Source organism: Myiozetetes cayanensis, unplaced genomic scaffold (genome assembly GCF_022539395.1).
Source record: "Myiozetetes cayanensis isolate MyiCay16 unplaced genomic scaffold, myiCay2020 scf1, whole genome shotgun sequence".
Classification (NCBI taxonomy): Eukaryota; Metazoa; Chordata; class Aves; order Passeriformes; family Tyrannidae; genus Myiozetetes; species Myiozetetes cayanensis.
Window position 1 is genome coordinate 130,516,792 of NW_026086604.1, and position 15,739 is coordinate 130,532,530.

At 45.7% G+C, this 15,739-nt stretch overlaps 1 protein-coding gene across 1 annotated transcript in view; it reads right to left on the reverse strand.

Annotated features, from left to right (window-relative positions):
• C1QL3 (complement C1q like 3) overlaps nucleotides 1–5,541 on the reverse strand; it is an 8,437-nt gene extending 2,896 nt beyond the window's left edge. Inside the window, exon 1 of the mRNA XM_050324815.1 lies at nucleotides 4,375–5,541. Coding sequence (XP_050180772.1) covers nucleotides 4,375–4,962 — 588 coding nt within the window. The 5' untranslated portion in view covers nucleotides 4,963–5,541. The remainder of the gene's footprint in view (nucleotides 1–4,374) is intronic.
• Nucleotides 5,542–15,739: the final 10,198 nt, after the last annotated feature.

Consider the following 15,739-nt stretch of genomic DNA (forward strand, 5'->3'; position numbering starts at 1 on the left):
CAACGTATATTTTAGGTTTTCTCCTATGGTTATTTCTTATTTTCTCCTACTACACAACATCTGAAACTAAAGCAATAACACACTCCTTTCTCAGTCATCTGATGAATACACAACTGCTTGATATCCTGTAAATGTCTGGAGCCTTTTTAAATATACATGTAAGAATAACTGGAGTTGGGAGAACCGGATATGGTCAGGTGCTAGTTTTACGTTGGTGTAACTTTTATTTCAGGGGGACAAGGGATTGACAATGGTGAGGATCCACAGGGAGCTCCCCTTTTTCCAGAGGCAGTTTATTGTCATACCACTAATAGGATCATGCTGCAGAAAAGAATACAAGAAATACACACCCAGCCACACACATGAACACAAGCAGGTTAGGATCCTAGTCTGGGTTTGGAAAAACTGCTTTTGCCACATTTCAGTAAGCAAAAATTTAATTTCGCTATGTTTTAAGAGACGCAGATTTGTAAAAATCACAGGGAAGTTGCTATTTGCTTTAAGACATTTTTTGGAATTTACATGTTATTGAGGATTTTTAATTTGTAACTTTCCCTTAAACATACTTTTTTCACATTTCTCCCTTGCTATTCCGCTACTGATTAAATTTGACATTTCTTGCAAACTGGAAGTAATCTGTAGTTTCAAGATATATGCTGGTTTCCAGCAATGAACAGTCTATGCCACTGTAAGTCTCCAAAGCATTTATATATAATTTGACTGTGTTTGGTAAAATATTTAAACATGGTTGTATGTGATTTATTTCAGTGTAACACATCATTTGCTTGTTGCTTGTCTTTGTTCTAGTGTAGTTACAGAGCAGTAAATGATTTAGTGGCATTGCAAAGCTGAACTAAGTAATAATGCATGACTTGGCGTACTCTATGTGGGATTTTATCTGTTCTGAATTGAAAAAATAGGCTATAAGTCACAATTTTCCATGGATTCCTTTCAAAGTTTACATGATAAATTTCCAAATTAAATTTTCATGTGACATGATTTCACATTAATATTGAAATGTTATAAAGGAGGGGGTTCTTCTACCATGCAGGATCTTATGGCATTATGCAGCTTAAAAATCACAGTAGGTGGAAATTCTTTATGCATCCTGTAAGAAGAGTGAGAAAGGCTGCAAAGGCTTGCAGTGCTGTCACAGGCTGCAAATTTAAACTGATACATGGCATAATGATAAACCCCGACTATTTCAGGACTTCTTGATTCTGACTTGCCTGGTATTGTTTACCATTATTGATCTATTTTGCTACTGTTTAAGCAATAATTATTCTAAGCACTGGATGTTTCCTCTGGATTAATGATGGGCAGGGTGGAGTTGAAGGCTCTCTGGGTCATTAACCCTGGAAATACCTTCTAGAGAAAATAAGGGACTGAGATGGCTGCTGGCAGTGTAAATGGAAAGGGCAAATGGGGAGGAGTGAAAAGACTATACATGAGCTAGAAAAACTTCCATACAGAACTAGTGTCTTGCATACGGGCAAGCAGATGGCTTTAATATACTTTTCCAATTCCCATTTACATTCTAATGAAATGCTACTTTGTGGATTTGTACAAAATCTTGTGTTTCTGTGGATAGTAAAGGAGAATGCAAATTATATTAGCGATTATCCTAAAGGAGTCAGCATGCACTAACTGCAACAGCAATGGATATTTCATTTTTAAGATTCTACATAGTATATACTGGCTGAAAAAAAAATATTTTGGGTGTTGAATGTCTAGAAACCAAAGTGCAGCTCTTACTACCCTGTGTATAGCAGCGAAGGTCCCAAAGACTCCAGTATACTATTCCTAGGGGTTTTACCTCCTTGCTTGGTTAGCCAGAGCAATTTCTTTTTAAAGCCTAGGAGAACAGTCTCAAATGAATTCTCAGTGAGTGTACTGCTGCAAGACAGTAACTCAAAATTAAACCATCAAGGGACAATATATTTCACAAGTTCCATGCAAGTTCTTTCATGAAGCTCTGCTCTCTGGCTGCACACACATATTTGCTGAGTGATCTCAGCACTTTCCTGTTCAAGCTTGATAACCATTAAAGTAGCATTAACACCGAGGACCTTGAGGTTCCACATATGTATTGCTTAGGAGTGATTTTTGATATACACATTCCAGTGGTTTGGCTTTTTTCATTGTTAGAAAACACTGAATTTGTAATGTTACCTTTGTCACTCCACAACTTCCAAAATTTCTGATCTTTCTTACAAATAATACACAAAGTTAACCGCTGTCACATCAGCATTTAGTGTTTCAGGTATAAATCATAATCACTGATGGATTAAAACTGTGGGTCCATTTTAAACAGTTTATATGTAGTTTATATTACCTAAATACTTGTCTCGCACAGGTATATACAAATATATACACAGAACCTCTGGCCTTTTTTTTTTCTTCTTTGAATAACTACGAGTTTATTTTGTCTGTCTGGTAATGGAAGTAGCTATATTTGGGAATGGTTAGACTTTAGGATCAATTTCATATTTATAATTGGGTACTTCTTTAAAAATACTGCTATTTATATATTCAGGATTTGTGAAAATAAACACTTTAAAACATTATAAGTAGAGGTAAAAAATAGAGTAATGCTTTATTTGCAAGTAAAATGGTATTCTCTTAGTAGACAAGATTGCCCTTTGTATGGAGATATCGAAATGAATGTATTGCGACATACTTTGCTTTACTAGTGCTGGTTTATCTGCTGAGACGGTATTTACGGTAGGTATTTTCTAACTTAATTAATTGCCGCTGATGTCCTCATTATTCTGTTTTCACAGTCCTTCTGAGGAGCCATAAACAAAAGGTTAAGTGGCGTATCAGGTTAATTTACCGGCGGCCGCCGCTCCGGTGTGCGCTGAGCACAAAGGGCCGTGAGCCGGCGGGGCTCGGCGGGGGAGGAGGTGCGAAAACGAACGAGCCCCTCCGCGACCCGCCCGGCACGGCGGGGACACGGGGGCCGGTGTTCAGACCCACGGATACCGCGTAGAGCTGATCAATGCCCCATCCCGCCCCGCCGGGCGGCGAACAGCCCGGGGAGAGCGACAGCGCTGGCTCCGGGCTCTCGGAGCCCGGCAGAGCCGACAGACGGCCCCGCAGCCCCCGGGAGCCGGGACGGTGAGGGACCTGTTGAGCGGCCGGTGATCGGCGGGTCCCTCGCCCTCCCCCGCACGGGGGACCGGCGGGAGCACCGCGGAGCTCCGGGGACACGGGAACGCCAGGGCACACACCGCACTGCCCCCGGGCACCCAGAGCCGGAGGGATGGCGGTGCTGCTAAGCGCTGTAGGAATAAGAGCCAACCTATCCGCGTCTGTTAACTACGTACGAAACAGGCGCAAAATTGCAAAGGACGGCTTCCCGGAGGCAATGTTATAGGCACAGCCTCTGCGAGCGCGGTGGCAACGTTTATCCTAATTGAATGGGATGATTCCTGTGTCTTTCAGACAGGTAGCATCACAAGACCTTTAATTATTTCCGTTGTCTCTATCCTGCTGCGGGGGATGCCGACAGACCAGGGCCGTGCCTGGGCTCTCCGGACGCCCGGTGTGTCTCCCCGGCACGATCCATCAGCTGGGGCCTTCCCCGGCGCTGGCCAGCCAAGGGCCGAGCTCTGAGGCCGCCGACCTCACTCTGTCACCAGCTCTCCCGGGCAGGGGGAAGCCTCGATCCCCTGCGGGGGCTGAGCGTGTCAAACCGAGCGCCCCGTGGGAGCCCCGTGCCGTGCCTGCTTTCCTCCCACCCACCTCACACTTTCCCCACGCAGTACCACCCTCTCTTGAGCTCACTCGCCGTCCCCAGCTCCCCTTCCTTCCCGGGGAGTTTCCCATTCCCATCTCCGGTAATGCCGGGCCGCGGGCCGGGCTCTGCTCACCCTCGCGGGGGCAGCGCTGCCTGCGCGCCCGCCCCCCGCCCTCGTCCCGGCAGAACTGCGGGCAGCGCTCCGTGTCCCAGGCGGGCTGGGAGCGGCGCCGAACAGCTGCTGCTGTGCCCGCGGGGCGGCCCGGACGGCGGGCTGGGAGAGGCACCTGCGGCGCGGCTCTCGGGGAGGAGAGAGCGTCGAGTCCGCACTCCGCTCTACGCGGAACCCCCGGCCCCTCGGTGGTCCTCGGACACCCGAGGCGGAGCGGGGAGGCGCTGCCCGCAGGGTTCCCCCTGGCTCCCTCGGGGTTCGCCCCAGCTTGGTCTCCGCTCCCCCTCCTCGCAACCGCGCCGCCTCCAGCGGCCGCCCGGCTCCCCCTCCCCGCCCGCTTCCCGCCCTTCCCGCGCCGCTCCGCCCGCTCCCCGCACAGCGCCCGTTCCCTCGGGGAGCCCGGCTCTCCCCGGGCGCCTGCTGCCCTCATGTCCCCGGCTGCCCCCGGCGCGGCGCCCACCTGGTTGTTCTTGCAGAGGTCGGCCCACATGCTGGTGCCGTCGCCGCCCCGCATGAGCACATGGTACGTGAAGAAGTAGATACCGGGGATGGAGCAGGTGAACTTGCCGGTGGTGGGGTCGTAGTGGTTGCCCAGGTTGGTGACCACGTCGTCGAACTTGAGCACCTCGTAGCCCTCGTGCTGCCGCTTGAGGCCGGCGTAGAAGGCGATCTTGGGGACGGTGCTGTAGGTGGCGGCGCTGATGGCCCCGGCCGCGTTCAGCCCCGGCGCCCCGGGGGGCCCCGGCAGGCCCTGCCGCCCCGGCTCGCCCTTCTCACCCGGCGGCCCCACCGGGCCGGGCGGCCCCGGCTCCCCCGGCGGGCCCCGCGGTCCCGCTTTGCCCGGCCGGCCGGCCTCCCCCTTGGGCCCCTGGATGAAGGTGGGCAGGGACTGCATGAGCCCGCGGTCGGGCGTGGCCGCCGTGCTGGGCGCCTTGGTGCCGCCGTAGGGGTCGCAGACCATGCGGCAGGTGCCCAGCATCTCGTAGTGCGCCGAGGTGCCGGCCGAGCTGACCAGCACCGGGATGAGGATGACCAGCAGCAGCACCATCACCACCCCCAGCGCGCCGGCCGCGATCAGCCGCCGCCTGCTGCCCACCAGCCGGCTCAGCGCAGGGCGATCCTCTTGTCTGCTTTTGGACAAAATCTTGATGGTTGGCGGGGTTCCTCCTCAGAGCCGAAAAAACGCCGAGCCCGTGCGAGCTCGGCTCCCCTGGGGCTCGGCCGCCCTCCCACGGGCCGGCGGTGGCGCGGGGCTCCCGCGGGTCGCGGCGCTTCGCTGCGGCCGCTGCAGCCACCGGGCGGGCGAGGGAGCGGAGAGGGAGAGGAGGGAGAGCTGCCGCCGCGCCCCGGCCGCCCGCACTTTTATGCTCCCGCTGGCGATCGACTTTTTTTTTTTGCAGGCTGTGCCAGTCCGAGTCAACTTTCCCTGGAACTTGCCTTTCCTCTCGCGATCGCCCCGCTCGCCTGCTCGCTCTCTCTCTCTCTTTTTTTTTTTTTTTCGCAGAGACGACCGTCCTCAGCGGGGACGAGCCTCCTGATGCCCGCCGCCCAGTGTCCGCGCCGCCGCGCCGAAGCCGGAGCCGGAGCCGAAGGGAGAGCGGGATCCTGCCCGGGTGCCACCTGCCAGGAGAGGAGGAGGCTGACGAGCGCGCTGGAGCAATTTATAGGCACCCAAAAGCGCAGGGGAAAGGGGAGCTGCTTTGGCATCTCATTCCAGCATCTGCTCTGCTCTTCCCACTCGCAGAGAGTTTGGCATTACTCTGTCAGTGTGGGAAATACATATTTTTTTCTTTTCTCCCTCCCCCACCCCTCCCGCAAACGGATGAACAGCGAAATCGTGAGCCTCACTCACTAGCTGCATCTTGCGATGACAGCTCTTTCTGGAGCAAACTAAAGGGAAGAGATGTGCTTAACAGCCTCTGGGTACCCTTCAGGTCACCAATCGAGAATTAAAAGGTCAATCCACCTCCCGCTTAATGCTTCCCTGAGGCCACCCTACGATGTTGATGTTTTATGGGAAATACCGCTTTAAATGTAGGGATGCTTTACCCATTGTTCAAGTAGAAGTTATTTGAAAATATACCTCCCACAGTAATAGGGATTAACATCTCTGGCAATTTTGGATCTCCCTCTTCCCCCTCACCCCGATTACAACCATAAAGACAGAGAAAGAAATAGTTCTTCTTGTGAATTAAAACTGACATACTCATCACTGGCAGCAGTGTTTCCCGGTGTTAAAGACAGCCACTGCTTTGCTTGCAAACTGACACCTGGGGAAAGTGTTCCCTTTTGTTTAGAAGCCAGAGAAAAGTGCAGGGCATGTGCAAATCAACAGATGCCTGGACCTGAGGAAGAGATCTCTTTGGTTTAACTTGGGGGCAGCAAAGCATTTTGTTAAATCTTGGGGTTTTCTCTTTTCTTTGTGTGTGTGTGTGTGTGTTCATGGAAGTCTTCTCCTCCCCCAAGGTCTGGTGCGCACCTCTGTGACTGAGTGGGAAGGTGAATGTGCAATATTAGCAGCATTACTGCCGAGAAAATATTAAGGAACTTGTCCTGCTTACAGATATAAAAGGTACACAAAGAGCTGTTTAAATAAACAAACAGAATTGATTCCTAAATCATACTTCTGTATTCAGGAGCAATGGACGTCAATCAAACGTGGGTGACATTTGCCTGTCAATACAGGGATGATGGCTGGAAAGAGTGTGACTTATTACAGCAAGGCAAGAATCAGAAATGAGCAACAGCAGCAAATAGGACAACAACCAAATAATGGCATCTCCAGCGATGATCAGAGGGCTGTGATCTTGTCTTGGATTTTATTAACACGAATCCCCTCTCCCCTCATCCGTTCTCTTTTATTTCTTTTCTATTCCACAACACAAGAAGGTCAAACAAGCAGGCAGTGGGAAACAAAGATTCATTGATTCTTCCTTTTAAGCAGAAATGTCAGCAGCTCCTTTTGCTCTTTCCTGAGAGACTCAAAGGCAGTGAGTGTGTCCATGCCGTTTAGAGATGGGCCAGTCCAGCTCCTTATCTTCCCAGAAAACTCCCGACAAAGCTTCCATTCATGCACTTGTAAATATCCCTCCCTCCTTTTTTATTATTTTTTTATATTTTTTTTCTTTTTTCTTTCCTCTAATGCTCTGTCTTAAAAAAATTCGTTATCTGGCACTGACACAAACTAGCCAGTTCCCTCAGCTAAGAGCTTCCCCTCAAGACCCGGGAACAATTGAACACACTTGGAGGATTCTGTTCATATCTCATCACTCTCTTTACCCCATAGGAAAGGGCTTTCAGTGTTGCTCTTTTTTCTGGGCATGAAAAAAAAGAAAAGTTGGACCAGGAGTGACTGGACTGTCTCAGCTGGGCCCTTGAGGGTTTGTATTTAGTCATCCCTAACCCAGGTGGTTTTTGTGACATCAGGGTGTGCATAAAACTCCATTGCAATGGCTGTGTTAAACACTGGGCAAAGAGCAGATCTCTTGTCCTCAAACAGACACAAACCTATCATGATCTGTCAAGCCACAGTGATGCTGGGTGGCCTACTGGCATCAAGCACACCCTTAGTTCATTACTCCAGCTATGATAAGCCTGTTTTTTGAAGTGAGGTCCTACCATACCAACCACATTTTCCTTCTTAATAGACACTGTTATCCTTATGCATATTGCCAGGGATGCTCATTCACTCTGAACTGTTGAAGGCTTTTTCCCAAAGAAGACAGCCACAAAAATCTCAGCCAGAGTAAGCAGAATAGAGAGAGCAGGGCAAGTAATGGTGCTGGGTTGTCAGTGGGACAACCCAGCTGTTATCTGGGAACATAACCTTGGATTTAGTTACCAAATTATCCTTAGTTCCCAAGGAAAAAATTGTATTTTCCAAGAAAACTAAGAATAGGAAACCAAAGGCCTCAGAAGTTATGCACTGGAGGTCTCAGTAGTCTGGTGCAAAGTAAAAAGAAATGTAGAAACCTCTTTTTACCACAGAACCCTTGTTTTCCTGAAGTGGTGTGTCAAAACATTGATTTGCTGTAATTAAGGCTTAGGTAGCACTTGTGTTATAATCTCTCCATGCTAAAGGCTAACAGTCCAGATTGACAGTCCATTCTTAATATAACCATTATACCTACATGAGCTGCTGCCAGTTTTAGTGTGTTAAATTTCTTTGTATTTTCTAAGCCCTCTTCCAGGCTTGCTCCAACCTTTCAGCATGTTTGCTTCCCTTCCTGTTCTCTGGGCCCTTAAGCATTCAGACACACAGCTGGTGTTCGAGCTGTATCCCCTGCAGCTCCTGCCATTTGGAACAGCCTTCTCGCAGCTCTTACTGACTAATTAATTAATATTTATACGGAGACTGGAAGATGTACAGCATAACATGTATGTCCGTTGTACATGTGTGCCGTGGCCTCAGCACTAACTTAGGGGAAAACCAAAGAAAACTGCCTAAGAACGTGTTCCCACTGGCACATGGGAACATGTTCTGCAGTCACCAAGCACGAAATGGCTCCTTGTGCCTGCAGTGCTAAATTCAAAGGATTAGCCCAGGGAAAAAATACTCTGTAAGGAAGAGCAACCCTCTACCAACTACAGTAAGCAGGAGTAATGTGGAAAAAGGCATATGCCTACCAAAGGAGGCATATGCTGTGCCAGGTTCATACTGCTTCTGCTCACTCCTATCTGCTTCTGTTTTGCTCTTGCTTATATTTTCACTCCTTTTTATTATTATTTTAAGGAAGAGTTTTGAATTGCAGTCTATTCAAAAATTAAAGCTTTGCTACACTGGACTGTTATAAATTCTGGTTTAATTATGTATGTAAAGATTAGCATTTTAACCCAAATACCAGTGGTACGGTCAAGGAAAAACATGCACTCACTCCAACAGGTAAGTTGGTTCAATGCTACAGAATGAATCATAGAGGGAAAAATATTCATATCAGTATAGGTGGCTCAAAGGGTACCATGGTGACATGGTGGTAACATAATGGTTTCCTAAACCATTCTTGATATCCTATTTCAGTTCTGGTTACCTGGTTTGGTAAAATCTCAGCGGTAGCACGTGCGTCAGAAGGTCCTGGAAAGCCACATCCTGCACCAGTTTTGGTAGATGCTCATACAGGCAATGTTAACTAAACTCTCCCAAAACTTGTTTTGGTCAGCATGACTGAAGACCATCTGTGTTTATAGTGATGCAAGATGCTGTATTCTTAAATAAAATCAGGATTTTCATGCTCATGGAAGGAAAATCAGCTTTTGCACATAAGAGAAAAAAATTGCTTTGCTGATTTTTTGAAGCTTTTACCTGTTCTTTGGAACACAGGAAGTCCTTCTGCAGGGTATTCTCTGCTACTCTGAGATTTAAGCCATCTTTGTGTGTGTGATTTGAAATATTCTAGATTATCACAATTAATAAAGCTCTTTGAAAATCAGCTTCTGAATGCAAAGACAAACAGGAAAATGATCTAAAGAAATTGTGTCCAGCGTTAAAAGGGTTACATCCGCTTTTCAAATCCAAATGAGGGGGGAATGCAGGGAGGGCTGTCACTAAAGTGACAGGGCTCAAGAAGGAGAATTTGCAAATAAATTCGAGATATCTCTTCCTTTTTAGTTTTTAATCTGAAAAGATCAGTCAAATGTGACTGGTTACTGGGGGAGGGGGGACAAAATTAAAATGGGAAGATTGGAACCCAAGTCATGCATATCATGTTTTGACTGGTGAATTACTGCAGATATAAAAACGTAACTGCATGTGTAAAAATAAGTCTTAAACACATAGGGAGCTAAAGATTACACATTCAGCTGACAAAGTTTAAGAATATAAAATAATCATGTATGACACCTGGTAATTGCCAACATAAATAGCAGTAATTAACCATAAAAGATGCTCATAATTGCAAGTACCCCTGTTTATTCCAAAGATTAAAACACTAGTTGCAAGCATAAAAGATTGTTCTTCCAGGTTTCTTCTTTCCCATGCACCTGCAAGCCTGCTGCTTTCTGTCTTCTCTCTATTCCATCCCTCCAGAGCCATGATCAAAGGTGGCAAATACAAAGCTGTAGTGCATGGGAAAGTGTACAGTCAACCTTGGCAGTTTTTTTGATCATGATGACAGGACTTCTCCAGCCCCAGTGGTGCCTGAGCAGTTGATTGCTCTTGCATGGGTGATGGCATGGAACTGCTAGAGCTGTACCTAGGGTCATTTTCATGGTCTCTGGTAAAGCTGCACCTACTGAGATCCTTTTTCTGATTTGTCCACCCTTCCAAGTGGTAGGTCCATGCTTTCCTTTGCAGGAGGAGTTGGGATTTGGACAGTTTCTGGAGAGCTTTCAAAGAGCCATGGTGCTATGGAGGTGTAATTGAGCAATGCTTGCACCACCCAGTAAATTTCTCCTCCATAAATAGCCTCGGTTTGCCAATAAGGAACTGGGTTTCCAGCAATGAGGGTTTTTAACACAGCACTCCCACTCAGCTTTCTTCACAGAAGCCTGGGCATCCAGTGCCCCCAGAGACCATGAAAGTATCTGCTTGCAGCAGGGTCCAGCTCACAGTCTAGGTCAGTTGTATTTTCTGAAAACACCTTTTTTCTCTACACACCCCACCTTTCCCTTCCTATAGGATAGGCATTTTAACTCATTACCCTCCTTTAATGTAGAAGTCTTGGCTTCTGCAGCTGCCTATGTAGCCACAACAGTGGTGACAATGTTTTCCATGTAGTCTTTCTGCTTGATTCCTCCCGCTTTAAACTCCTTTCTGATCAAAATCTATAACAGATAACCTGTCATAAGCAGGCACACAGAAGAACACACAATGTTCATTAATAAAGCCCAAAATATAGAGATATTCCTAACTGCTATTAAGTCAAGGAGTACTGCTAATAGTGAAGGCTACAATGTTGGCATCCTTATGAAGATGTAAATAGTAAATACAAAAGGATGGAAGATAAATGCCTCTAACATGGGAGTAAGATTAAACAACCACTTTGTCCCTGCTTAAAACTATACCGATAAGCAAAGGCATATATCATGTTGCACTTGTATTAAAAATTATGTCAGTAGTTAGAGTCAATCAGGAAGAGATTTCCAGATGATTCGCCCATGAGAATGATTTTGGTTACCTTTGAAATGGTTATTATACTGCCAATGCTATTAAAGAGAGATGTTAGGGGAAAAAAGAAAGAGCAGAGACAAGCTTTTCTAAACTGTCATCTGCGATTTACCCTTCCTCCTCCAAACCTGAATGACTCCCTTTCCGTTGTTCTACCAACCCAGCAATCTTCTGTCATTTCATACTGGATCTTTTATATTCATCAGGAGGTTGATGGATGGGCAATAAGAATGGATAGCTGGGAGTGGAAAACTCAAAATTAAAATCCCCAGAGTGGCAAGATGCCCAAGAGATTTATTCTTTCTTCTGTCATCCCCTCAACTGAATTTCTTTTTGTGCCTGATTATTGATTTCTGGAGTAGTTAATGGTGTAATTTACTTCACGAGTTGCAATTAGTTCTGATCATTCATTTTTCTTCCTATCTGTTCATTAGTTAAAGCAGGAGACCCTTTGATCCCAAACAATGTTCCCTACAACAAAATGGCATACAGTGGACTTTGGTGTGATACTGCAAGACGCTGAGCTTTTGATTATTACGGTAAGGAACTGTGCTCAGAATTTTGTGAAAGTTGGCCTTGTATTGTTAAAAAAGGCATGTTGCAATATTATTCTGCAGGTTTGATCCATCACAAATTAGGCATGACTCCACTGAAGTAAGTTGTAAAATGAGATGTTACCTAACGCGTCTGAGATCAGCATTGGGTTTGCTATTTGCATGACATTCTTGGTATCCAATTTCAATTCTGTTCACCCAGTTTGCTAAAATCAGTTTGATGCAACAGAGTTTCAAACCACAGGGAGATACAATGAGTGCTTTCCTCCCCAAAGGGACTGATTATGCCTCCACAATGAGGGAGGGACCAGGACCTTTCGTCGCAGCATTGTAGAGATACAGCCATACAGACGAAGCATTGTGTATGTTTCCCAGCGTAATGTATTGCCAGCACCATTATTAATATCCCATACTGGATGTAACTTTGGGTTTGGTATTTGTTATTTTAACTTATATGTGTGCATTTAGCAATAATAACAAGTAAAGGGTGCAGATCGGAGAGAAAAAATGGAAGTATTTACCACCTCCTGAGATATGCATGTGTCCATGCAGTGCATACATTTCAGCTAGGCTGTTTATATTCTTTCTATGCAGTATTAAAACTCTAGTATGCACAATTACTGCACAAATCCAAACTGCATCAAGTGAGAAATGGAATCCGACTGGCTAAAAAGCATGTCTACCATTTAGGGACTGAGATATTCCAATCTCCAGGAAGATAAAAGCTCGGCTAGAAAGTTCCTTTCATGTATTGAGACACATAAGTTTTCCATATGGAGAGACATACGTATGCCCATGCACATGTGTGCATACAAATGTAAAATTGAAATGCGTATGTTTTTCTGAAATCAGAACACTAAAACCTATGACTATCACAATTCAGCAACCTGTTATTTTGTGGTTTATTGTTTAAATGTAACCCAAAAGAGCAGGATATCCCAATATCCCATGAGAATAGTCTCAATCACTGACATGCATATGGAGTTACTCTACTAAGTTAATTGATAGAGTGCCAAATGCAGTTTGCACTTAACATGTGAGCGACGCTGTTGGCCTGGAAGGAGCCCTCACTCCTGTGCTGCTGCACAGTGAAGCTCATTGAACTACATTACAGTTTCACTGTTATTTGTGAGAATGGAATTTAGCCTGGAATCTTCTGTTTAATTAACTTTAAATCACTAATGACAGTCTTTAAATATCTAAAAGAGGAAAGAATATTTTATGGATTTTAATGCCTGGGAGAGAGAATGAAATGGGAAGAATTTGCACTGAGTATCCTGATAAATGCCACTTCTCCCTGCAATACTGAAAGAAATCAGAAAAAGATATCTGAGGAGAGGGCAGTACCTATGCACAGGTTAGGCAATCTGACTGGGAGATTGTTGTGAACCTGGGTTACAAAGGGAATGTCATTTCTGGAAAGCAGCATTTCTAGCCATAATGTTGCAGTGATAATACATTGAAAAAAACTTATTTAGGCATTATTTTGAGAATTAATTTTAAACCAGGCATAAGACAGCACAGAGAATCTGTCTGCATGAGGAATATCTGTACTTCAGCATAGGGGAGCAGTGCTACAGCAAAGGTGAATGACAGTAACTTCTGGCAGCTTTGAGCAAATTCTTCAGACAACTTGTCTGGTAAGTGCTCCTCCAACATTTGTCTCCCATCAGGTAGGGATATTAATGGCTTTAAATTAAAACCAAATTTGTGCTGCAAAATTTGTCACTCAGGTTCCTTTATTCAGGAAGTATGGCAAGCAGAAAAGCCCAAAATGCTGTTGTGCTGCCAAGCATGGTCTCTGTGGGATCCAGCCACCAGACAGACCAAGCCTGAAGACTTTATGTATTTAACCATTTCCTTAGAGATTACATCCCAGATTTATTTATTTTTTACCAGGCAGGCATTTATTCGGCATTTAACATGTATCTTTTATTAGGTTTCTGTTCTTAATTATGTCCTTATCACACCTCCTCACTCAATCTATTACAGCTTTCCTCATTTTGAAGTGCTAATAAACAGCTAGTCTGAAGTCAGCAAGTAGGTGTCTCAGGGACTGCATCACCTCCAGGTTTCCCTTCCTCCTGCTATACCCACTGAACAGGTAAAAATATAGTTTGTTTTTTCTTTTCTTTTCCAGTGAAAATTAACTGCCTCACCTCTATGACTTCAGCATGTCATATTTGTTGTATGACTATTCATGTTAGAATAGCATGACTAGTCATGTTAGAATAGTCTCTTTCATCTGCCCGACTTTCTCTATCCACCCAACTTCAGACAAGTGGTGCAAAGGATAGACTGAGCTGCCCTTGCTGTTTCCTTTGCAGGGTTCTTTTTCATTTGTATAAGCATGAGATCTTGGTGCAGAGGATGCTACTGCCAGAGGACTGTGAGGGGACAGCAACTGCAAAGACATCCCCAGCACTCCAGTCACCCCAAAGATTTGCTTGTCTTCACTCTGGATGATCACACCTTCGTGTTCCTGTTTATACAGGTGTTTGTGCCAGGTTTCCAGAGTCTCCCTGTGAGAACACTTTGAATATCTGTGGGCCCATGGACACTATCCTGGAGTCAGGTTTTTATTCCCTACACATGCATTCTCCTTGCTCTCTTTGTCATCATTTGTACGAAAATGTAAATGAATTAATTTCTAATTGCTCCAAGTCAGACAGGCTACAGAACAGTGAAAAATACAGACAAAAGCTGGTTTTGACACCCCGCAGACAAATCTGACACTTGGCCCCACAGCCATTCCCACTAGACACCTGCTCAAGGCAGAGGGCGCAGCATTTCCTCACCCAGTGCCAGCAGAGAGCACCAGGGAAAGAAGTATAAGTGTCATGCCAAGGACACTCACCACCAGGTGATACCAATTTTCAGGTAAGGTAGACGCTGCAGGGGAGGTACTTGACTCTGCAACAAAGCATGTGTTTGCCTAGCTCCACATGAGAACTCTGGGAAGTGGAATAGAGAGCAAAAGTCTGTGGCTGATCTTGCTGAATGGGACAGATGGAAACCCTTGCCAAAAATAGCTTTGCTAGAAGTAGAACACATGGTAAATTGCATTAATTTTAATAATTGCTTTTTATGCTTTGATAAAAACTGGCAAGGACCTAAAGGATCCTCTACCCAAGATAATTAGCATAGTTCTCCTTGACTGCTCCCCTTTAAAGAGAATGCTGTTTTGAGGCTCTCATGGCTCACAAAATTGAGAAGGATGAGGCTGCCCACTTGTGCCAGGAAAGCAGAGTGCTCGGCTGGATATAGGACCCACAGAAAAAAACAGCTTAGCTGCCAGTTCCTCAAGTAGCAAGGCCACTAAAGCAGTGCTGAGTTTGGTCTACAAGGGGCATGCTTGTCTGCAGCCTGGCAGCATCCAGTGTCTGTCTGGCCACAGGAGCAGCAGAGTTACACTCTGAAGGTGAGCAGATCCTCAGTCTTTGAAAAAATTTCAGTAACATCCTTTTTCCAAAAGGAAAACATATTTTAAGATTTTTTTTTTCAGGAGATACACAATTTCCTGGCTGCTCTAGGAGAAAGGGAACAGACAGTTCCTTTGCCCACTGCAAAGGAGATTTTTGCCTACCATAGTGCCAGGTAGGACTGTATGAACTGTCCCTTTGCTACATGAAAAGGGATAATGGGAAGAGCATGCTCGAGCTGAGCTGAAGTACACTGTAGCTGGTAAAACATGCAGTGCATTACTGCTTCTTACCCCAACCTCTGGTCAGGATTTAGGGATGCTTGACTTGGAAAGAAATCCTCATATCAAAGCAAACTCCTCCAGCAATGGTGCTGGATGTAGTGTCAGACAGCACCAGCACCCTGTTTACACTGGCCATCTCACTGCCTACCTAAACTGGTTTAGTCTTCTGCCCAACTGCAGATAAACCAAAACACAGAACTGGCAGTGTGCAGGCCAGTGACACAAAATTGGTTTCTAATTGATGTAGTTAATTCAGGGCATCTGTTGTTCAAACAGCTCTGGAATAACGTTTAATTACCCGGGAGATTTTGGAGCCAACAATGCCTGCATTTCTTTCCAGTTCACAGGAATACACAATGCACGTCCTACTCAGGTGCTATACATTTTTTATATGAATGAAATGTATTCTCTTTTACAGCTAAAAAGTGTGCCTGTCAGTCCAGATCAGAGTCAGCCTGGGATA